This window comes from Falco naumanni, chromosome 6 (genome assembly GCF_017639655.2).
Source record: "Falco naumanni isolate bFalNau1 chromosome 6, bFalNau1.pat, whole genome shotgun sequence".
Lineage (NCBI taxonomy): Eukaryota > Metazoa > Chordata > Aves > Falconiformes > Falconidae > Falco > Falco naumanni.
In genome coordinates, this window is record NC_054059.1 from 66002613 (window position 1) to 66028385 (window position 25773).

General features: G+C 46.3%; 1 protein-coding gene across 1 annotated transcript in view; it reads right to left on the minus strand.

Annotated features, from left to right (window-relative positions):
• FOXO3 (forkhead box O3) overlaps positions 1-25773 on the minus strand; it is a 97627-nt gene that overhangs the window by 16057 nt on the left and 55797 nt on the right. The window contains 1 exon segment of the mRNA XM_040599406.1: positions 555-1989. Within this exon segment, the coding sequence (XP_040455340.1) occupies positions 589-1989 (1401 nt within the window). The 3' untranslated portion in view covers positions 555-588.

Sequence of the window (25773 nt, forward strand, 5' to 3'; positions counted from 1 at the left end):
AAAAAAACCCCAAACAACTTTGCTAGCATTGATGTACCACAGCAGCAGTACAACTCTAATTCAGTCCAGATCTGTCCCACACACTGATCCTCAGTGCATGCACTGATCTTGCAAAGATGCTCCTCCTCCTGTGCCACTGATAGCAAAGCCTCTTGCCTACGTAACAGCTCGGCTACACACGGCATCAGCTGCAGAGAAGAATCATCTGTTGCAGCTTCAAAGAAGACAAGTTGAAGCTCTGTGATTCCTAAAACCCACAAGTATTCCACCTTGCTTTGCTTGATTTGTCATTAACATTTCTCATGCCTAAATTAAGAAGGACGCACAGCATCAGATGCATGCTGACAGTGGTGCAGCCAAACAGCTTTTATAGCTTACCCTCATTTCCCTCCACACCTCCAAAAGTTTCTCGGTTGTGCCTGTTGCATACCGACACAGCAAGCCATCACAAGCCAAACTGATATTATTAGTTTGCACTAACTATTACGGGTTTGGTGCAAACTCCAATAAAACTAAGGAATCAATTTTTTTTACCACATCTATGGGGCACTGACCTGTTTGCCCATTTTCCCTGTTCCCAAAGATCCTTCAGCCTGGTACCCAACTCTGTGATGAAGCCTGTTTAGCACCAGTGAAGTTCCCCACATTCAGACTGACAACGTTCTGAGCTGAGATGAGGGAATCAAAGTTAAAATCCAGCCCATCTGCATCCATGAGTTCACTGCGGATAATGGACTCCATGTCACACTCCAGGCTCCCATTGAAAATATCCAGGTCCAAGTCACTTGGGAATTTCTCGTGTCCCATGACTGGGAGGTTCACACTAGAGGAGTAAGAAGAGGAGCCTGAGAGCGGGTCAGAAAGTGTTTGCATAGACTGACTGACAGGTGACTGCTGATGTTTGGTGGATCCCAAGCTGCTTGAGTCACTCAAGCCTATGTTACTGATGGAACTGGACAAGGCACGGCTGCCACTAAGAGAGGAGTTGTGGGACTGGTGCTGGTGATGGGGCAGGCTCTGACTGACCAGACCGCCCTGGCTGGACTGTGCTGCAAACGACATCATGGGGTCATTGCGGAGCATTATATTCCTGCGGGAATTCTGGGCGGACACAGCTGTGCTGGCTTGTGACATGAGTGGGTCAGACTGTGTCATCATGACATCGCTGTGACTAAGTGCATCAGAGGCAAGGAGATCCTGCAGCGTCTGGTTGTTGTAATGAGAAATGGAAGAGAAGGTGGCTTGCTTGTTCTCCTGAATGGTCTGCATGGGTGACTGGCGGAGGGAATTCAGGGACGATGGCCCGAACACGGCGTTGTTGAAACTACTTGACGGAGAACCCAGCCCTGAACCTTTGGAACCATAAGGAAAACTGGAGCTTCTCTGCATCATCCCTCCTGTGGGTGACTGCTGGGAGGGAGGGAGTGTTATATTGTCTAAGAGATCATCCATGAGGTTATCTGTCAGTCCATCGTTCAAATTCATTGTCCCAGCCATATCAGTCAACCTAGGCAACTCCACAGTACATGGTTTGTTTACCGATGGGGACAAGCTCGATGGACTACTGTACAGCATGGGAGAAAGCGGAGCATCGTCATCTTGAACATCATCTAGTTCAGTGCTTGCCAAAATCGGTGACAAGCGGCCACTGATCGTACTGGCGTTTGAATTTGTACGGGAGCGAAAATCTGTCCATGCATCCAGCTCGTCGCTGCTGCGGGAGGTGGGACTCCCTGGCCACTTGGAGAGCTGAGAAGGGCTGTCCTCGCTCGTCTCCTGGGAAGTCTGCAGGGCTGCCTTTTTCTTAGCTGCTCGCCCTCTGCTCTTTGTGTACTTGTTGCTGTTGTCCATCGACACAGCACGTCTCCGGGGTGCCTTGCCACCTTTTCCACCATCTGGATTTATCATCCACCAAGAGCTTTTCCCGGTACCTTCATTCTGCACCCTGACAAATCGGCTGTGGAGTGACAAGTTGTGCCGGATCGAATTCTGCAAGAAAGGAACAAAACAAAACATAAAGACCAGCACCCCACTTCTTTTACTACTCAAATCTCAACCGTTAAACCAATATCACATGAAAACAGCAACATGAATAAAAGCATTGGGCCCTCCTGGACTTCACCACAGGTTTCTCGGGTGATGGATACAGGAGGGCTGGAGTGTGACTGCAGTGTGCCAGCGTGCTGCTGTAAACCAAGCCTTGTGCTTGCACTAGCTGTGCATTCCTGGTGCCCATCTCCACACCCTCAAAAGCTGCATCCTAAGGAAAGGAGTGTGACACAGCTCCAAGGAGCTAGACGTTTCCTCCTTACTTTTGACTGAGGACAAACCACTATACTATCAGCAATCTTGCCATCAGTTTCTTGAAATAAAAACTGCAAAGGCACTGCAAAAATCTGACCGGTGCAGTAGTCACACTCATTGCAGCCTCTGCAAATGTCCTTTTTAATTCTTCATGGCCATGTGTGTTGTGTATTTGTTACAATAATTCTTGAGAAAGCTGCAAGCGCTGTTGCTCCTCTCCCACAGGCACTCTGTGAATGACTAAGCTATACTTTCTCTCTCTATTAGAAGCACCAGAATAACGCCCGTACTGCAGTAGCTGGCCAGCTGTCCCCTCACTATAGTATCCTCACACTCTTCAAAACATGATGTGACACACTACACGACAATATCCCTGTCCCTTTAAATGGCTAGACACGGCGTTGTGTAAAGCTGCTGTACACAGCTGGACACCCCATGCTGTACAGGGTGCCAAGAAATACAGTGCTTTCAGGGGAGCCCATGCACTGTCTGCTCTTGCATGTTACCCAATTGCACTGCTCAGCAACATCTACCATCCAAAACCCACGCTGGCTCAAACCGACGATAACGACCTCAGAATGAGAAAGAGGCTGAGAAAACCAGCCCATGGCACCCCTAATGAAATGACTCCAGATTTAAACCAAAACAATGGAGATGAAAACCCCATTACACTCATTCTGCTGATCTTGGGCTTAAAATACACCTCAAAGAAAGGACAAGCAAGTAGTATTTGTTAGTGAGAATGCTTCCAGGTTTGCTTTTGGGTTAGCTTTTTTTTAATATGTGCAAGCCAAAAGATTTTTGGAGTTATCCCATACTCATGTGAAAAAAAACAGTTGTGCTATTCCTCCACGTTAAAGATGATCAAGTTTTAAAAGTTGCAGGAGTTCTTTTTTCTTAAATTTTGGCAATGACTAGGTATATCTCTAAAGAGGATAAAATCACATTTGTTCTACCAGCATGCTTTAAAAACACAAAGTCAACAGGACCACAGCATAATCAAACTATTTAGGATAAGTGCCCTTCATTTACAAAACACTGAAGAAATTCCAGATTTAAATGGGCAAAGAATGAATCAATCAACAAATCATTCACAAGCATCTCACACTTGCATCCTTAGGATAAATGGATGCTTGACATAAATGAACTGGAGACACATTTGATGTATAAAGAAATAGAGCCCAGCTTTTTTCAAACCATTCTTTTCAATACAAAATGCCTTTTTTTCCCTCTTGTTAAGTGTTGTGGTTTTTGTCAGATTGTGAAATGGAAAACATGCCTGAAGTTCTTCTCACACGCAGACAGCAGACATGGTTTGATTATCACTTAATGAAAAGAGAAATCATATGGACCTCAGTTCAAAATAGCAACTATTATGTTTTAAACAATTTGCTAAAACAGCAGACCAGACTTCGCAGATGTACTCAAGAGAAGTATGGGTCAGTGCCTCAGCTACAAACTTGTCCATTTCTAAGGGATTATCATGCCATCAAAATATGGTGGATTGAGTTGCAGCATAACAGTTCTTCAATCTAAGGAAGAAGGAGCTTTTTATTATTTAACGGATGATGTTTTAAATATATTTTGATTCTGACAACAATCTGTTGCTAAATTCTAGTAACTAGGTGCCACTGCCTACTTCCTCAGGTTTTTCCCAACTGGCTGGAGAACTGCTATTTTTTAAAAAATAACATTTGTTGATATTCCAGTTTGTACCGCATCAATGCAGGTAGTTCCCACGTTCATCCTCTGTGACTTTCAGGGAAAACCACTTGTCCACGAGGCCAGTCAGCCTCACCTCCATCCCTGGAAAGGTGATGGAACAGCTCATCCTGGAGGTCATCTCTAAGCACACGGACAAAAAGAAGGTTATCAGGATTAGTCAACATGGATTCAACAAATGGCAAATCATGTCTGACCGACCTGATAGCCTTCTCTGACAGAATGACTGGTGGGTAGATGAGGAAAGAGCCACGGATGTTTTCTACCTAGACTTCAGCAAGGCTTCTGACAGTGTCTCCTACAACATCCTCACAGCCAAGCTCAGGCAGTGTGGGTTAGACGGGTGGACAGTGAGGTGGGCTGAGAACTGGCTGAATGGCAGAGCTCGGAGGGTTCTGATCAGCAGCACAGCCTGGCTGGAGGCCTGTAGCCAGCGGTGTGCCCCAGGGTCAGTACTGGGTCCAGTCCTGCTCAACTGACTCAGCAGTGACCTGGATGAAGGGACAGAGTGTGCCCTCAGCAAGTTCACTGATGATACAAAACAAGGAGGAGTGGCTGACACCCCAGAAGGCAGCACTGCCATCCAGCCAGACCTGGCCAGGCTGGAGAGCTGGGCGGAGAGGAACCCAATGAAGTTCAGCCAAGGCAAGTGTAGGGTCCTGCACCTGGGGAGGAATAACCCCACGCACCACCAGTACAGGCTGGGGCTGACCTGCTGGAAGGCAGCTCTGCAGAGAAGGACCTGGGAGTTCTGGTGGACAGCAAGCTGCCCATGAGCCAGCAGTGTGCCCTGGTGGCCGAGAAGGCCAGTGGGATTGTTCTGGGCTGCATTAGGAGGAGCATGGCCGGCAGGTGGAGGGAGGTGATCCTCCCCCTCTCCTCTACCCTGGTGAGGCTGCACCTGGAGAACTGTGTCCAGTTCTGGGCTCCCCAGTTCAAGAGGGGCAGGGAACTGCTGGAGAGGGCCCAGCAAAGGGCTATGAAGATGGTGAGGGGACTGGAACATCTCCCTGATGAGGAAAGCTGCGAGAGCTGGGGCTGTTTAGCCTGGGGACAAGAAGAGTGAGAGGGGATCTTAGAAATGTCTACAAATATCTGAAGGGTGAGTGTCAAGAGGACGGGGCCAGGCTCTTTTCAGTGGTGCCCAGGGACAGGACAAGGGGGAAATGGGCACAAACTTCAACACAGGAGGTTCCATCTCAGTGTGAGTAAAAAGGTCTTTACCCTGAGGGTGACAGAGCCCTGGGACAGGCTGCCCAGGGAGGCTGTGGAGTCTCCTCTGGAGACATTCAAAACCGGCCTGGCCATGATCCTGTGCAACCTGCTCTGGGAGAACCTGCTTTAGCAGGGGGCTGGACAAGATGATCTCCAGAGGTCCCTTCCAGCCCTGACTGTTCTGTGATTCTGTGAGAACATCTGCATGGGGATGCCTCCTCACAGAGACAGTGGCAAGACAAGGACAACCAGAGCCAGACCACCACACCAAGCCAGGCTACAAGAGCAATACGAACCATGCTGTTCCTCACCTAAAAATGCTGGGTATAGCAAAACACAGCACTTGTGTGTGATCCTTGCTAATGAAAAAAATCTTAGAAAACACTGAAAAGAAACACCCGGGGTAGCATACACAGTGTGCCACATAGCTTCAAATATAAAAACATTCAGCCAAAGTGCCAGCAGCTAACAGTTTTCAACCTGTAATATTCTCATAAAATGGCTTATTTCTGCTGGTGGTAGCTGTCACATGAAACTATTTGGCCTAAACCCATGACAAATCCTAAAGAGTAAAATTGTGAGCCTAAGGCATCTTTCAGGATGAGGGTTCCAGCATGTGTGGATATGTATGTGCACATGTGTAATTTTCGTCTTATTATATCTTTTTGCTCAGTGTTGGTATTACACAAATAGTAAAAGAATGTAATAATACTTTTACATTGAAAATTGGTGGTTATAAAAGATCCAAGCAGTTTGTTTTCCTTTACATTAAGCAATATGCCACTTACACTCCAGCTTCTGTTTCTCTTTACTTCTCTTCCGTAGGAAGATTGTTTTCTTAAGCATAATTATGGGCCAATTTAGTTTTGCACACCGCATCCCCACCCTCTGTTCAAACACTGCCTTAAAACCCACTTCTTTCACGTAACCTCCCCCGCTAACCTCTTCAGCAACAATATCCGAGTTTCTTGGTTTCTCCTTGCATTGGATGCTCTGCCAAATCAAACTTCACGTGCAACTTTTGCTACAGATGTCACCAGGACTGACAACTCATATCAGTAAAGGCTGTTGAGCTGTGCAATCTGGATGGAAATAACTGTATTTTCTACCTGTTTTTTGAGCGTCAAAGAATGTTCCAATCTGCTTAAAATACAGGAAAATACCATGGGACAATCTTTGCTCACAACCACATGCATTAGTAATACATGTCCATGCGACAAACTGTGAAGAAGATGGGGAAGCAAAGGAAGTTTATCATTTGAACCTGCTGCTGATCAGATTAATGGGGATTTGTCTTTGCCTTATGTGAGAGACAGATTAGGTCACGACGATGGAAATGTAACACATTTTTCCATGCCAAAATGCAATGAGAAACTTTAAAAGATCTATAAAGGAACGTCCATCATCTGTCCTGGAGACCATATGTAGACGGGACAGATGCAAGCCAGGCCATAGACACCTTGGAAAGAGCTCAGATACCACCAATGGGTACAACATATGGATTGTACAAGAGCAGAGTAGAAAAGAAATATGATGAGCTCCTCCCTTTATTAGCATTACTATTTATACCAGACTTGAAGAATGCTGTGCGCTTTGCTAAGAGCAGAAGACTGAGGTTCCTGCAGATAAGATCAAGAGAAGAACATCCCATACAGCCTTGAGGCCAGCCCAGCTGGGTCCTGGTCCCCCAGGGAAGCTGTCCTGCAGGGAAGAATGACCAGCCCTGGAGACAAGGAAGACGCAGGGCAGAGGAACAGACAAGGCAGGGTGTGAGCAGAGGGTGGTGCAGGTCCACAGGCAAGCAGCACTGCCACCCCACCTTGGCTTAGGCTGACAGCATCAGGAGAAGGGATGCAGCTGGGTGCCCACTAGTAGCCAGGGCAGCAACACAAGGGGTGACAGCACTTTCCCAGGCTCAGGGCCATGCTCTCAGATTTTATAGATGTCAATCCACTGCACCGCATTTTGATCAGTTAATACTCCTTGAGGGAACCAGCCACAATTTGCTCACAAAAAAAAATAATAAAAAAAATAGAAATCAACTACCATGTCCTAATTACAAGTGTCTTGATATTTTGATAAGATTGCAAATGGGTTAGCTCCCAGAGAGGACACTCCAACACATCCAAAGTGCCACATACCTCATTTGATAGGAACAACTGAGTCTCCCAAGGAGGCTGGGACTGCACATTATTTCAATACTCAGCTCTGGTCAGGCAACAGCAGCAAATGCTTGAGCCTTTAAAACGGAGAAAAAATTCCCTCCCTGTGCCTGTTTTGCCCTCTTCCAAGCCATGTTTACCTTGTGGAGCCCGTCCCTTAACTCAGACACCAGCTGCAAGTGCTTCTACTGCAGTACAGAGTCTTTTTTGTCTGGAAGCAACATGTGGTATCAATTTATCATCCTCAACAACGCAACAAGGAATCCACTCACTTTAAAAATAAAAAGAGAGTTGTGTAACTTAACTCTTAAAAGCCCCCGCTTCAAAAAAAAGAAAAAAAAGCTTAAAGATTACCAAGATGAGGTGCAGCTGGTGGCTGCTGAGTCCAAGTTACACACTGGTCTGTTTTTATTTCAGTGTTTTGTAGTGAGTAGCTAATTCAGATACAGGCTCCAAAACTGTAAAGTTACAGCTACAAATCAAAAGCAGTTGTTTATTTTAACAAGTGGGATACTAGGACGTGATGGGAGAAAAACAAATGCTATCTGCAGACCCATAAATGCCACTAATGCTCACTTGGGAGAATTAAGCTTTATTTTATACTGTATTAACATATTTAATGTTCTAACTTCACCATATGATGTTGTCTGGTAGCCACACAGTAGAGAAAGGCATCAGATCTAATATCACGGAAAAGAAGCCATGAAAAGAACTTCAGTTTATCAACCTCCAGCTGACCAGAGGGAGCCCCGCTTCTCTGTGGCTCTGCTTGCTCACTTGAATTTAAGTTTCCAGCCTATGTCACCTTGCTCAAAATGTTGTAGCACAGATTTCCAACGAACACCCCTACAGATGGCCTCCTCCAAAAATTATATCTTTAGGAAAAGCAAAGCAAAACAAACTACTTTCTTTGGATTCAGCTGTTGCTGAAACAGCAAGCAGTAAATAATACAACATGTTTTGCTCACCTGTCCAGACCAGTGTCTGTGCCTTCTCCTGAAGTAACTCAAAATTTACTTCAACTAACAGTTTCACATTTTGTTTGCTTTAAAGTCCCCAATGAGGTTTAATTGCAAGTAAACAAGAAAACAGATACAGTGACTCCAAATTTAAAAATAATTAAAGTTGCCAATTTTGTACATGTATGTAGGGATTTCTGGTGAAAGGGATGTGTGAGTCTAGCCAAGGAGATCTTTAGGTAGTACCAATCTGTTGGTCATTTTCTGCCTAGCTCTGCAAGGCTGCAGTGCTGATCTTCTCAAGGAACTTTGAAATCCTCAACCCAAAGAGGTCTCAGACTTTCCTTCTCTTTCACACGAGTTTTTGCAAACCAGAAATATACATATAATCCAATAAAGCAGCGAGGGTGCTCAGGGGATGCAGAAAAAAGCAAGAAAAAAAACATAAGGAAAGTCCTCCCGCAATATCTATGCAGCCATGTTATACCAATACATATTCTTCTATGTAAACAAATATTATGCATTCTGGATAGTTGTGTTTTCCCTAAATTATGGAAGTTGCAGGTGAAAAAAAAAGCATTAAACAAATTACACACAGAAAAATAAATCTTTCCTGACGCCCAAATATTTTCAGTGCTTCAGTGATGTTTGGTATCATCTGTAAGTTCCTAAGGCAGCTCCTGCAAATCCCACCAGATGTTCAGCAGAAGCAGGCAGTGGGAACTCACCAGAGCCCCACAGGTACACCCCTTTGCACCTGGCTGGGAAAGCCCACTGTCCTCACAGCCCTGGTAAGGATCAGTGGGATGACACAGGCTCAGCCCTACTCAAGCATGCCCTTCTGAGGAAAAGGTTAAAAAACCGCCCCAGATATTTGGGGGAAGTAAGTCAGTTCAGCATCTGAAGGGTGGCTCTGTGGATTCCCCTCCTCATCCTCTCTTCAAAGGAGTATTTCTGACCTTGGTGGTAGGGGAAGGCTAGACAAGGCCCCTACTGTAATTAGCTCTCTGCCTGTGTCTCTGCCCATTGTCCCCCACGACTAGGAAGAGTAGAAAGCCTTGAGGGGATATTAAAGCTCCTGGGGAGAACATTAAGTCCGGCAAAGATTTATCCTCTGAAATGTGCTGGCTTAGATAGGAGAGCACTATGTGGATCTGCCTCCGTCCCACATGCAGGGCGCCGCGCTGTGCCAAATTACGACAGGAGAAGGTGATTAGCACAAGGAAAACAAACCCTCCCTAACGATGAGTGCCTCGCTCCCTGCCGCCCCAGCTGCTCCTTGCCACAAGGGCAGGCGGCGAGTGACGTACCCGCCAAGGTGGTTTATGCCCTCCCTTTCGAAGAGAAAAGCACCTCAACACATGGAGCTATGGGAACCAATTCACAATTTAATCAAAAGTTTTTTGTAAAGAAAATATATTAATTCTAGCTAAACCAACTGCTGCCTCACTCCAGTGATACTGCGAATCACTATGCTGACGTAAATAAAACTTAGCTGAATATATACACTGCCTGGAAATTGTCTCAGAGCATCACACTTCCAGTTAGCAGAAAAATATCCAGTTATTTTACAGTCAGATGTCTTCTGACCACAGGAGGACTCTAATAAATAACATTTGTTTTGCTATGAGCAGAGCATGCCAATTGTCATTTATTTTTTTTCCACTGGGTGTTGAGAGACGGGAAGCAGAGAGCGAGGAAAATGCTGATACTTTTAACTAATGCAGCTGCGGAGAAAGAGTAAGTTTGGGCTCTCCAGCAACTCTTCCTGGCATCAGGAGCCATGTACTCCAGCACCCTTTGCTATAGAAAGCCCCCCTAAAACCCAAAGCATTAGCCTCTGCATGCTATGCCAACACTTTTCCATGTTTAAATGGGATTTGGGAATCAGGAGGCAGGCACCATCATCAGGAGGTTGCTAAAGGCACCTTGTCAAGAGCTCCCTTTTTCACACCCTTCCATGCATTTCATATTACAGCTGCCCAAAATTCAAGAACACAATTAATTTCAATCAAAGGATTTAACTTAATTATGAGTAGGAATTGACTTTAAGGCATTGCTCTTGCAAAGTGCCAAATTGTGAAAAATCCCAAGGCACCCCAGTGCAGGCTTCACTGGGACACATACACAGGCAGCAAGAAAACAGGTGTTAGCCCTTGCTGAACTTAAACCCAAGGAGTTGCATACAAAACAGCTGCAAAGGACACACAAGGCTGGGTCTTTGCAGAGCCAGATCAAAACAATTCTAATTTCTGTTCAGGAGTGGTATCACCAGCAGATAACATCTTTATTTTTCTTACTTTTTTCTTAATGGCAAGCTCCAGCATTTAGAGTGTTTCCACCGCAGGAACTTTGGAAATGACACCACACTGTATTTGTGGAGCCCCTTCAGAACAGCACCACTGCATTTCTCCTCCTCTGTGCCACAGAGCTCCAAGAGAAGTGCAGGCACACACAACTAATCAACCCAAATATTATATGTACAGTAACTCCCATAAAAATAGCTACCACTGTCTGCACAGCCCCAATCCACCAGCTGCTGAAGCTACTGGAAGAGTCCTCACAAACCTCAGTGGTTACCCAATTAGACCTCAATGAAAACAATGCAATTTTACTGCGAGGCAGACTTTCACCCTGAAGGCTTTGGGTTTGTTTTGCTAGAAAGAAGAACTAGAAGAAAAAAAAAAAAATCCCTCTGTTTTTAATTTCTTACACGCAAAGATCCCAGCACAATCCTCACGCAGCATTGTGGAAACCAGAGTGCTCAATTCTATTTTCGCTCATTCTCAGCATATGGCCGTTACTATACATCAACTATTTAGAAACACGTATGGGCGTTCTTTCATACCTTTATAAATAAGTGTCAGTGATGCTACTGCTTATAATAATTCACTAAAAATAGAAGCTTCCCATGGAAGATCACAAAAGCCTCTCATTGCTGAATCACCTATTATAAATCTTTATTTTTTGAAAAAATTTTGTGGTCATGTGTTGATTTTCTTAACGCGGCAAGTAAAGAGTAAAATCCGTGTGCATTGAAGAAAGCCTTCCAGGGCTCCTGCCTCACCGAAATGCAAGGCTGCCTTACATGTGGCTCCACAAAGTGCTAGCTCTGAAATGGTAGATTGTTAAATACCCGGGCCGGATTAATTGGAAGTGTTGAGCTACGCACATTAAATTGCAAATCTGGTGACAGTTACAGCTGACATGTGACTGATGAGAGGAACAGATCTGATACACTGTCGCCTGACCGAGTTTGATCAGGCCTGAGCAAGCCCTCCAAAAGCCGGCACAAGGCACCCCAGACCTTCTCGCGAGAAAGCCTTCAAGCAACCTCCAAAACAGCCCCTGACATTTTTGCTGTGCAGATTAATCTGAAACAGGATCCCTCTCTGTGCTATTTTAAGCTTATTATTAGTTTATTATTGAACCAGAAGATACTATATGATTTTTTTTTTAAAGTAAGTTTTAAACTATGATGCGCTTCAGTCAGCAGCTGAGTTGGCAAAGGGAATGGTTCTACTCCACCGACACCAGCACCCCTGGGGGAAGCTGGGGACGCACGTAAGCAAGACTCCCGGTGGGTCTGATCTGCTGGCTTTTAGGGGCAAAAAAACCCTGGGAGCCTCAAGGGAAGGGCAGCTGATGTGGGAACACACAACTGTGACTACAGACACTCACCAAGTTACTGCAGTGCCAGTGTGGACAGGGCGTGAATTAGGAAACAAGGGATGAGCAAACTGAGCAACTTGAAAAACAGGTTGTCTCCTCCTTCACGGCTCAGGATGGGGTAGCTATGGCACTACCAATAAATACCTGTGCACTCGTCAAAACGTAATGGCAGCTGTAAAATATTAATGTCTTTTGAAAGTATAAAGTGATCAGTTTTCCTTTTGATGTATTCTGATGGGCATTCTGCTTTTGTCCTGAAAATAACATGCGGGTCCTCTCTAGTCTCTCAGTTTCTTTATGGTTTCCTACATTTTCCCTCTGCGCTGGGGAACATATTTCAAACACTGCATTTAGGAAATATTTGAAAAATTGTACAGACTTGCTTTCTGTATACACGAACCAAGCCCATGCTGTGCCAGATGACACGGGTGGATAAAGGCATCCATCTCCTCACCATTTTTACACAAGCAGTAATGAGGTGGGTTTACTGCAGGAGCCTTTCCCCAGCCCACTCCTGAATCCGACTTCCACGGGCGCATTGCATCGGGACACCCAGCCCCAAAACCAGCCCTGCCCACAAACTCACTGCTCAGGCACGTGGCTTGAAGTTTCCACACTGCGATGCCCTGGCTGTAACCTCCCAGTTGACAGCATTTCATTATTTTTTTTCTATGATGAAAAGCTTTTTTACAGCCTTAAAATTTAACTCTTCTCACCCAACCCGTGCAGCTCCAAGTAAGACCCTGACATCCGAGCTAGTGACACCAGCCCCCCTTTGGCAGTCACAGAGAGAAACAGGCACCTTCAGCAAACAAGCCCACCGGGCTAGCCCGTCTTCCCAATTTCCTCTGCAAGCGCCTGACCCTCTCCACTGGTGGAGGTGGACCTCACCCTTGGCACAGGGAGGCTTTGGGGCCACAGCTGCCTTGGGACGTCACTCCCGGCACCTCCCAGAGCATGGTAGCTTCAGAGAGCTTGCCCTCACTCTGACCAGACTCCCTCTACCCCTCCAGATCCATCTCAGCCTCACCTAACCCCACTTACAAACTGTTTTAGTTTTCATTGAACTTCACCTCACCTCAGTCGGATGACTTGCATGTTACTGGTTTTACTGGATTTTTTCAGACTTTATTTTCTGTTCACTGCAGGGGTAAAACATACCTGAGGAGCTGACAAAAGGGAAGATGACACCTATTATGCTACCAATGAATCAGCTCTCTGCTACAGCAAGCAGGACATTCCAGTTTCACATGCAACTGGTAGTAGTACCATCCCAGAAACCCCACAGCCCAAGTAAATGCACAGGTATGAAAGTCACCTTTTTTTTTTTAAGTCATTTACCTAATCTGAGAAACTGAGATCACCGTCATTGATACAATCACAATCACAAGCGCTGAATGTTGAGCCTAACACTAGGCTGTCTCACCACACTTCGGCACTTCACTGTGCTTTGTTAGTGCCCCACCCGAACACCGGAGCCCTTTCATGTTCCCAGTTTGAACCCGTACACATGAGTAATCCCCCCTGAAGTCAACACCCGGGTCACGGTGGGGCCCTTGTATCGCTCAGTACATAGACTGGGATGTTTCTCAGAGGCAGCTGCAGAGCCACAGGGTGATGGGTTGCAGGACCTTGACTGTGCCAACAGCCAAAGTTGTCACCAGGTACTAGGACAAGAATTACCTCCCCTGTAGGTTGCAGTCTGGTTGAGCTCCTGTTGTGGGAAGGACTGCACAAGTAAAAGAAACCTGCATCTGGAAGTTTAGAGCCTCAAAGGGTAGACAAAAAGCATTAATTCAATAAAGATGCTGCAGAACATAAAATCGAGAAGCTTGCTTTGGTTTCATTTGCTAGCGCAAACCAGCCTTGACTTACAAGCCCTTCAGGACAAGCATCAAGGCAACCTCTCAGTACCCTGAGGTGGTGTCACTTCACAGACACCATCCCTCGCTCTGGAAAATTGTATTGACTTGCTGAATCAAAATCTACGCATCTTGGGGTTGCAGTAGCTGTATGGACTCTGAGATGGCCCCACAATCCCTCCAGATAGGTGCTCTCTCACAGCGCCAGACAGGGGGATGAATTTCTGCCTCTCAGAGAAACTGGTCCCAGACCCCAGGCGGGCTGGGTGCACCCGCGGCACATCCTGCTTTTAGGGGGAAAATGTTGAGTTATGTTAGTGGAACTACACTGCCTGAAATAAGTCTTTTTTCAACACCTACGTGTTCAAGACACGGCAAATTTTAAAGGACAATACTAAGGATGATGATGCCTCTGTACATCTTTTTTTAATGACACTGTCCACAGTATTCATAGCTCAAGAATGCAAGGCCTCCTAAGTATGCCAGGTATCATTTTCATAACAAAGGTACTCAAGAAACAAGCACCTTCAAGTTGCAGCTGAACAGATGAGGGCAGAAAGGCTAAGCATTGGCAAATGCTTATGAGGATATTTTCCCTCCTTCTGGGAAAGGGAAGGGACCCGCTGCCAAGCACCTTGAATGACATGTATATGGATACATATGATTTTGTAATACAAACTGATAGGCAAAATATAAAACAGGCTAACACAAACCAGCTTTATGCTTTTTTTTTCCCCTTCTTCTTTTTTCCTGTGATTAAACTTTAGAGGAGATGGGATACCTAGAAAAATAGAAATGAACCAGGTCACTTTTTGGTTAAGATCAGCAAAGTGGGGAATGAAAAAAATAAGGCAATGGAAGGGTCCACACTTGTCCCCAGTCAGACTTTTCTGGGAGCTGGTGGAAGCTCGTTCTGTTCATAGGATCTGACCATGTGCCCTGTTGCAAAGTGAGATTCTCACCTGTAAAGGCTTCTGCATATATATAAATGCATACCCTGTGAGCTGCTTTGTGGACTTGAACAGGAATGCCCTTAATGTGTAGATATAAACCAGTCTTTGCCAAGCTCTGCCTTGTTGACAGGGATAAACGAGAAGACACACAGAAGTTTCCAATTTTGTTCACAGGCAAGTTTCAAAGCTTGCAAAAGTTAATGAAAACCTTCTAGTAGTTTTGTATCAGGCTCTTTTTGAGGTGAAAATGCACCATATTAATTATCTTCAGCAGAAATGGGTTCCTGGTGCCATCCAATCACAGCTATAACCCCAGCAGCCCTTCTGAAGTGGAGTGACAGCTGAGTCACTAATGTTAAAACAGGGATGAGAAAAGGAAAATGAAAAAGAAACTAGGCTACTTCCCCTGAGGAGCTAAATACAGTATTTAATGGCATCTTTTTATAAGGTTAACAAATCAAATGCTTCAGCTATGAATCGTTGCCATCATCATAACTACAACAGGATGACCCTGGACAACCTATCTCCGCCTAGGTTTTTTCCTCCTGTGACACATGAATGAGGAGGAAGAGGCTGGGATGCAGCCCAGCCTTTCACCATAGTCTGGCCTTTTGGGGAGACAGGTAGCGATGGCCACAGAAAGACCGGACAGGACAAGCAGCAATGCTGTCAACAGAGGGGGAAGACAGTGGGAGGGAGCAGATGGGTACTTGTCTCTTCCTGCATCTGCAGCAGCTGCCATCTTCGTCAGCTGTTGCCCCTGTGGCACTCTGCCTGCACGGGCAGGAGCAGGCAGCACTTGGTTCCTCTTGTTTAACTCACAGCGAAGAGTCGTCCCCCCACCCCACCATCCTTAAAAGAGTGTGTCAAAAGCAATTAAAGTCAGGACAGTGACAAACCTTAAAGCTATATGCATAGAAGGGCATCTTGTTTCCAATGCTGCAGAAGCACTGGGCACTTTGGACTCCACGTCAGTCATAAATTGCACTTCAGTAAGTTGCATTTTAGTGAAGTAGCTTAATAATACAGGCATAGGCCAGAAAATACCTGTCCAGCAGAACAGTAAGGACTGAAGCTGCTTTTCCAGGAAACTGACTACAGCTACCTGACAGGTCTTCTGTACTAGGAGACCTTAAATGTATTCATAAGGCATTATAGCACAACAGAGTGAAATTTTTGCTCACTTTCCCTTCCCTCCTGTTGCTCCAGTGCCACACTTGCAAGGAACAGCCCTGGCTGAGGGCTGCACTGGGCAGCTCCAGGCCCCAACAAATGGTTGCTGCTGCAAGAACCAACAACATATTCATAAATGCAGTGGAAGTACAGGATGGTTCAAAATGCTGGTTCCTGTTTTGATAGCCACGCCAAACATGGGAGCGCACAAGATGCCAGTGTGCAGGGAACTGGGCCACCTGGACCGATAATTCCTGTAAAGATCACATGTGCTTCGACTACCCTTCCTCCTTGGGGCTGATGCCAGGGAGTGCACACTGGACACCAGTGGCACTGCATTTATATGTTCTTTTTAGGGAGCTGCTTTCTCTGAATTCCAGAATTTGGCCTAATTCAGCCCTGCTTGCCAAACAAGCAAAATTTCTATTTAATTAATCCCACGCATGTCTTCAGCAGCCTCTCTGTTCAGTTGGCTTAAAGCACCCCATCCATGCCTTATCTCAAACTCTGGCCATGTTATTATGATTACTTTAAGCATAATCCAAGCATGATGCCAAATTGCAAGTAATCACTGTTCGTGCAAGAAGTCTGGCTGACCTCTCCAAGACTCTTCATGGGAGAAAAAGTTTGCAGGATTAACACCAAAGCCTGGAGACAGGATCATCTCTTCCCTTTGCCCACCCACCCCCTTGGCCCTAGCACCCAGTACACGCTATCCTCTTTGCTACTTTGACACAGTCCTTAAGGCTTTAGACCTGAATGAAGAAAAGCAGAACGAGCAAGCTCTGTGATCCAGGGGTATTTAAAAGGGGAAAAAAAGGACAACTGTTCGGCAGAATCTGCCAGGAAGAGGAGAAGGAGTCAGTCTGTGCGCCAAGAGGCAAGAGTCCATAGTCTTTGAATTTCAAAGGCTTTCAGGAAAGATGACCTCAAGATACTTTCACAAGCTACTTTGAACAAGTCATGGTTTCATACTCTGCTGGTTTTTTCCTCCTCTCCTTTTTTCCACCTAGAGAACTTTGTTTTTTTCACTTGGGTGAAAAGCAAAAACTTTAAGAACTTTAAATAACTTTACTCCACAATTTATAGGCACTTACATGTCAGTTAGCTCTGGACTGCTGCTACATATTGGGATGGTGCACATGCTTAGAAAAGAGTCCCTGGGAATTATAGTTTCAACTCTATCCCATCACTCTGGTACGCCAGCCAGTGAACACAGAGCGCTTTCTTCTGCTGTGCCTCTTCTCTGTCCCTCGCTCCCTCCCCAGAACTAGGACATTGCCGGAAGGGGGTACAATGCTGTTTGCAACCATGTGTGTTTGAAATACAAAATAAAGTCCTGTACAAAACCAGGATCGTATCTCAGGCTGCCTGCGATCCAGCACCCTTATGCTGCCCAAAATCACAAAGACGGAGCTTGCACATTTAGATAACTGTAGCAAAATGAAGACAAAAATTGTAAGCAATCCCTTTTAAATGCAGACAGGGCAGGGAGCAGCTGCCAAGACACGCTGGCGCTAACCAGGCCCTTATGAACGTTTGACTTGTTTCACTCCCAGGTTCCCACCCTGAGTCCTGGGCGGGTGGAAGTCATCTGGGGACACAAGCGGGCACGGGGGAGCCCAGCACCTGCAGCTCCCCTCCCGCTGGGGAAGGGGCCAGCTGGCGGAGCCAGAGGAGGGCACAACGTTCAGTGACTCCAGGCAAACAACCCAGCCAATGCAGGGGGAGTACAGCCAGGCCTGTCTGCTTGGTCCCAGGCACGGATCGAGAGGTCAACGTGATGCTGGCCGTGTTGGAGAGGTCTCTGCAAACCCAGGGCTCTGCCTTGCAGAGGAGCTGTGCCAGCAGGGAGGAAGTAACAGTGCCAGTCCCTAACCCCTGCAAGTATTAATAGTCATCACATGCTTGTCAGGAGGGGTATCTACCCTTTCATGAGTACACACTGCCGGTAAGAAGTCTTATCAACCGCAGATCTGGGACACCCCAACAGCATATTTTGCTAGGAGACCATGGGGAAAAAAAATAAATCCATAACGCTAGTCTTGTTGACAACTGGCTCCTGCGATGTGCCAAACGTCATCTGCTGGGTACTGAAGCCCCCAGTTCATGCTGACTCTCACTGGAGAAAAGCAACCTGCTACATCACCTACCTACTAGTTCACTATCAAAGAACTTCTAGAGCCCCATGTATCAAATGACAACAAGCCCTGCTGTTTTGGTGAGGTTTTTTGATATTTTGGAAGTACCCAGAGAAAAGCTGGGGGGAAAGTCTCACCATCAGCCATGCTGCTGAGAAGAGGAAATTAACAGACTGGGAAAAGTCATGGTGCCATGCCACTGTCCTGATGGGTGGATTTTGGGATATCACCACACACTTTGCAGCGAAGTCTCCACCCCAAAGTCCAAGCACTGCAATAGAGGCTCTTCATGGGCTAAACCACAGTCCTCCATACTGGCAGTGGTTTTGAGAAATGGTCATTTTCAGGAACAGGAAACATTTCAAGCACCCTACACAACATAAGCTATGTTCCCCCATGGCTATGCCAACAAGGAAGGGTAAAATGAAAAGCCTGGGATAGACGTCAGCAGCCTTCAGGGGCCTGACAAGCACTGGAAAGGAGGGCTTTCCAGCACCAAGAAAAGGCTGGGAGTATCACCTTCCCCTGGGTACATAGCAACAGTTGCTAGTTTTGGCAGGCAGTGAGATGCAGCACAAGAGGTGAGGGTGACATCATTTGATTATCACCTTGCTTCCCTTGGATTCAATTGGATTCCAATAAGAAATTATTTTTAGAATTGCTACAGACAAAAGCCTTGAAAACTAATTTATTACAGATTTTGGTAGAGGAGGCTGGGGACTCTATTACTAGCAGACAAAGCCTTAACAAGGCCCAAGTATTTGGAAACCGAAACCACAGAAGAAATAACATGTACATATTAGCAGTGAAGGTAATTAACCTTCTAAAAAACACACTTAAAGGCGGGGCGGATTCTCCATTTTTTAAGGTTTTGCATTTAAGGCGAGATATTCTTCCAAAGGTGAGACGCAGCTGAAACTGAATTTGGCATTTGCTGTTGAAAGAACTAATGGGAGTCTAAAACATTTATTCAGAAGGCCCGCCCTCAAAACCTCAAAGTTTGCCTGCTGCCTATACTTGGGAAGTTCAGTTCCACTTTGCTAATATAGGCATTTGCAGTTACAAAGCAAGTTAAGAATTACTAGAGGGTATCATGGCATGTGATGTAAATACTCCAGGGAAAGCAGTACAAGGGGGGGAAAAAGTCCTCCAAAATGTTAAGTCAGAGGTCCATTGGTTTTGCCCTGGACACAAGAAATTAGTAACATCATGTCTGGTTACTCCATGCCACTGAGAGCTTGAAAGTAATTGATCTTGCCTCCAATTCCAAGTTAGCTGTGGTGTTTGTTTAGGAGGAGAGGTTCACATGACAGGCTGGAGCTTCTGAAGGAGACTTTGCTGAAGCAGTAGCAGCTCTCTGGAAATAAATAACTGCAGGGATTCCCAGGCAGCCGCAGTTTGTCAGCAGCGGTCTGCTGCTTGGCAGTCCACAGCACTTCTTCATTATGTTTATGCAACTACAGGTATTAGTATTTACAGCAAATGGCTTCTTTTTACATCCCTTACTTTGAATATTTGATACCCTTTATGAATTTTAATGGACTGTTGCACTGTCTTGTGTTTTTTAGCTTGTCATTTAATATGCTTGTACAGTGACAGACTAATGAACTACTGAGTGATGTGAGGAACCGTGTGGTATGTCACAACAACTTGTTTTATAAAATAACAGGGCAAACTCTACTTTTACAGAAAGGACAGATTCTCTGCTCTGCTTGCCCCAAATGACAGCAAGAAAAAAATGTTTTGAGCAAGAAAGAAGGAAGGAAAAAGAAAAGCAAGACAGAAACAAAACTGCACTGTCAGGTTTTCATTTTGTTAACAGCCCTTGTAATCCAACCCAGCAACGCTACCCAGCGAGGGGCCCTGGACTATCACATCGTCCCCAGTGCAAAACTTCTGACTGACGTAAGCAATTGACTTGTCTGCTAATTTGATTTCTACAACTCACTGCGTCGGGACGTGACTGATAAGAGCTGACTAGCAATTCCCACAGATAGGGATTTTGCAGAGCCTTGCATGCCATACAGTGTGGCCAACTCCACCCATTTCTTTCTGCACATGCCACTGTCACCCGCAAATCTGAGGCAGACACACAGGACTCTCTATCAGCAGGACCATATGTGTCTGCAGAGATAGCAAACGCCAGAGACTGCCATCATCTAGCCAAATAAACAACTTCACATACAAGAAATGACGTGTGGCAGGAGAGATCCAGGAAAGGACATGGTTTAAGCCTCCTAAATTCAGAGGTTGGTGCTACAAGTAATGCCTCTAGCAGATGCAGGAGGCAACCCAATAGCAACACAGGTTCCTATTACACAGAAGTCAAAGTCAAGAGGGACAAACCATACCCAGAGCAGAGGAGATGGACTTTTCAAAACTGATGCATCTAAACTGAAGATTTTTACATGTGTGAAAGGCTCGGATAAATACTTGGCTAGAAGGGAAACGGATGGCAAAAGGCAGGCCAGCAAGTAATATGAGTAATCTGAAAATATTGGTGGGGTAGGTGGGCAATAAATTCCAAACCATCTGGCCTGCGGAGATTTATGAGAGGCTGTCTGACAGTGAGGCCAAAAAACTCCTTTTACTGGAGTGGGACAGATGAGGAAGCACAAGGGGAAAGACTGAGACTCTTGTTTACTAGAAAAGTAGGTTTTTAAAACCCTCAGAGAAGGCAGGACAGCCTGAAAAGGAGACAGCTCAAAAAGCTCAGGCCTCCTGGAGCTACACACCTTGAGCTGAAGGCTGTGCGGGCACCTGTGGCCATAACTGCCTCCTGCACAGGATGCGGCACTGCTGCTGGAGGGCTGGGAGGTCCTGACCTCACCTGCCCAAGTCCCATCACAGCCACCTCCTCAAGGGCCAGCAAGGATTCACTGCTTCCCCTGGGGTGTGCAGGTGTCAGTGCACAGAGCGGCAAGCAGCGATGGAGACGCTCCCTGGCACAGCTGCATCCCTTCTCCCTCTCCAGGAGTGCCCACTGGGGCTCAGGGACTGCAGCTCTGCAGAGCGACACTCGGGGACCCCCAGGGCCCGCTGGCCACTGGCACCACCAGCCCCAAAACCCAGCTTTCTCAAATCAAAATGATCTTTAGTACTAACAGAAGGTAGGCAGCATAATGTTTTCTAAAATCAATACAGAAGAGGACATATGTCTCTCCCAGCTCAGTCCATGCCACCACATGTTTCGGGAGCTACTGGGAAGCTCTGATTCCTGCAAATGTGCAGGCAGGTGTCTGCTCCCAGTGAGTGGCTCCCAAACTGCCTCCTTTCTGCCTGGAGAGGTTTTTTTAACTGTTTACAGTTCCTTTGATCTGCTTCTTCTTAACATTGGCAAAACAGACTGGAGCTGAGGAGGCAGGATCTGCCCAGTTAATAGCTTCGGCGCTGTATCTTAATCCCCCCTGAGGCATCTTCCCAGAGTCGTTTTACCAGCAGCCACTGTCTTGCCTGCCTGGTTGTTTTTAAAACTACTTTGATATTAAACCAACCCCACACAGCCCTACAGTAAACATCCCAATACTGGGCCGTACACCCTCTCCATCCCCAGCACAAGATGCACAGCACACTGTGGACAGAGGGAGAGGAAGGGCAGGACAAGACCTGCTGCCCACCTTTAGGCATCTTGGATGTCTAAGCTGGGAGTTGAGGCTCCTGAGGCATCCTGAGACCTGAGGCTTGTTGCAGAGCACAGGAGGTCAAAACTGCCCCACCACTGATGTGAGGCACAGAGGCACCTGAAGTTAGACTGTGACGATTTTCTTCTCTTTCCCTGAAGTTATTTTTTCGTTTAGCTTCTCCCTTTTCATCACTAAGATTGCAGGCTCTGTGCAAGCTGTTCTCACCCTTGCATGCCCACAGAAATAAACCAAATGATAAGATGAAAAAGCAGAAATTTGTCTCAAGACCATGGTGTTTCTATTGAAGTGACCAGAGGCACAACACTCATGCCCCAAAGAATGGGGAAGGCAGGCAAGCAGGGAGGTATGGAAGGGGAATTAGTACTCGCGACACCCACAATAACTCATCTGAACCAACAGAGAGGGGCTACAGACTTTCTTCTTGCCCTTCTCAAGTAAACACGGTGTAACAAATAGTGAAAGTTTCTCTACCAATAAAACAAAGCATTTAACAGCTGTAATTTTAGCCTCAGAGAGTAAACTATTTGATCCTTCATTTTTCTGTCTCTCACTTCTGAACAGATCACCAGCTCCTCACTCTGGTGCTTCCACAACAATTTAGCAGGCAAAGAATGACAAGGTAACGAACTGATAAAGCTCAATTCAAAGGAGAAATCTCGCTGTCCTTCTTCAGAGCAGAAATTTTGCTATTTAGCTCCCTCCAAGAAAATCTGGCATAAACAAATACAGTGCTTTTCCTACCCTCTTCATTAAAGAGAAAAACCACCACCACCACGTGATACAGCCTCAAGGCCACAGCCTTCTAGAAAGAAAGGCCAAGTGAAACAGTTGTTCTGAAAGAGCTCACCCAACTGCAGAAACAGGGTCATGCTGAGCAACAAGCAGCCAGATGAGTGCCTTAAATCACACATGACAGATGCTTCTCTTGTCCTCTGCGAAGCTAACACAAGGAAGCGCAACCACTACAGCCAGCAAAGGAGAGTGGGGAGGTGGTGAGGAAACACAGGGGCGCTGCCAGGTTTTGTGCTGACTGTACTTCTGCCTGACAGCTCCTCAAAAGGGCAAGACAGCCTGGCCACCAGCAATGGCCAGGTGATGGGTCAGGCAAACAAAAGCCCTGTATCTCCATTTTGCAGAGGTGGAGGCATGATCGGGTAGCAGAGCAGGCAGGAAGCAATGCATCAACTGGAAAACTACCATGAATGAAAACCCAAGCATTACCACAAAAACACAAAAACCCAGGGGGGGGAAAAGAGGTTTCTGTGAAAATACTGTAATAGTTACCTTTATGTGGATGACTCTTCACACTCACCTAGACTGAGTCACTCTGTGAACTGCCTCGTGGTCCATCTGTCTGCCAGCTTCTGGCTAAACTTGAACATCCTGTGACTGAAATGAATGCATCAAAGGCTAAAGCCCCACAAGCTAACAAAGTTTTCTTTGTCAAGCACTTCCAGATGCACCAGCATTCCCCTTACACTAGCTCTTACATATCCTCTGGGTCGTTTCTGACTTTCAGAGGCTGTAAAAACCTGGTAGACTTGGACTTTGCACCTCACCCTGCTTTCAGAGACCTCAATTCATCGGTGACATTCCCCCCGCAGCCTGCTCAAACCCAGCATTGCACCACTGCCATCTTCAGAATGCATAGGGCCAAAAACTTCTGCTCACCGCAGCTTGCTCTCTCACTGTTTCAAGTGCCTTCACTGCAGATCTTACCCAAGCACAGCTGACAAAACCTGTGCTCTTCACTTGCAGAGCATCAGTACAACATGCCCCATGTCTGCTACTCCCTTGCTGATCTCCACTCCCCCAGTATCACCCTCAGGTCAGAGATGCGGCACCATTGCCTGCTTCCCGCACTGCAGGGAGACCTCCTCCATGCACTGGTTAGCACTTGTCTTCAGGTGCAATTTAGCCAGGGCCAAGTTTCAAGAGGCTTGCAATATTTCATACGAGATACTAGAGGCGGGGAAAAAAGTATAGTTTTGGTTGTGGATCTGTTTTCAATTTTTCGTTGCTCTGGATATAAAATTTTGCTGCTACCTATGTAAACAAGTTTCAAATACTGCAGGACACAAATGCTGTAAGACAAACATGGGCACAGAAACCACTCCAACACCATCTCTTACAGAAAACGAGTGGATTCTGCACTTCCACCATTTGCCTTTCAACCTACTTGCAACTATAGTGGAAGGGAAAAAAAAAGAAGTATTACATTCCCAATTTTCCTCCCCAAATCAGGAACACAGTCTTATCTCTTAGGGGATAATACAAACTTAATAATTTTTCCTGCTCTCACTAAAACCATTTTAAAACCAGTACTCAGGAACAAAACAAACATCCCAGCTAATGTAATGTGTATTACTCAGTGATGATAAACACTATACACCCACCTAGACTTTTCACTTGATGTGGTTGGAAACTGCTATGTAAGGTGGAAATGTAAGGTAGGCTGCTTTTATTTTTGGCATTTAAGTGTTTAGGCTTCCTGCAGTAGTACATTTACTCTGGCTCCTCATGCTTCTTATAGCCAGAGTATAAGGTATTTTGTGGCTATTTTTTGAGGGAAAGAAGGGGGTATCACCCCTCTGTGCCTCCAACTCCACCCCACTGCCAGGCTGCAAGAAGGGAGCGCGCTGGGAGGGGACCTCCATTTCCTCACCCACCAGTGCAGAGCTCGGCAAGGTAAAGCTCTGTCTAGCCAACAAAGCTCTTTACCACAAATATCCTCATTAAACACAGCCTTATCAGAGACCAGTTTCTACAGTCTGAAGCAGGCAGGAATTAACTCTGTCAATATTTAAAATTTCAAGCCAGGATTAGAGCCCAGACCCAAGGGGACACAAGCAGGCATGTGAGCCACAACACAGGCACCCGACTGTGCTCATGCTGTGCTGGGGACTACCTGAGTGGCCAGGGCTCAGGCTCTGTACCCACCGCCTCGGCAGTACCCCAGCCCCCCAGAGGGCTCGCTCCCCCAGGCTGCCACAGCATGAGGAGGGGGATGTCTCTCTCATGGGATGCTGGGGAAAGGGTGTGTCAATGCTTGCATGAGTCAGGCGGGGGAAAGACTCCAGGTCCAGCAGCACCAGCTGTGTGCAGAGGGCAGGGAAAGCCAGCCTGCAGGGGGGCAGACAGCACCCCACTAGCGTAGCCCAGGACTATTGAGATGGGAGGCTCACCAGTGCTTCCCAAAAGAGTGCCACCAGCCAGCATGGTGCACGGCCAGGATATAAACTCGTTTGGTACACTCCTTCGGCAGCCTCTGGCTCTAATCCCCACCCACAGGATCAGGCTATGTCTCCTGCCTTATCCACAAGATGAAGCCGTCTATCCCTGACACAGCCCTCCGGGCAGGGCTGGCAGGACCAATGCCACCTGCCTTCCCTCCAGGGTGAGCCTCCACTGGCACGGCACGGCTGCTTGCCCAGCCTGGAGAAGGTGCGAGCTTCACCCCACCACCCCGTGAGTCAAGGTCTTAATGGAGACCTTGTTCCTCCTGCTACATATTGAAAGCTGGCAATGCTATTGATGGAGAGTCCATGAAACGTGTTTGTAATACTGCACTAACAAGGCAGCAGTGAGGCTATTGTGCCCTGTCATTAGTGATCCTGGTGAAGAGCCTTCATGCTGCCCTTTCCCATAGAAAGAAATCTCTGCAATGAAATAAATGTTGCTGTACTGTTTTTGTCAGACTTACCAAACTTGGCACAGAGCGCTCAGGTGTAGGTGCTGGACTTGTGCCAGAAAAGTCAGACTGGTTAAGTAGTGAAAATAAACAGTATGTTTCGGGAAACACTGCAGCCTGCATGCTTTTTTTTCCTCTCAGATAATCCACTGTCCCAACCCCATATGCTGCTCCTTACATTTAGTGCAACAGGGGATGCTTGCAGTGACTGGCATTGCAAAATAATAATTCACATAATGACATTAATCTTAATACTCATGATTGTAATAAGGGCT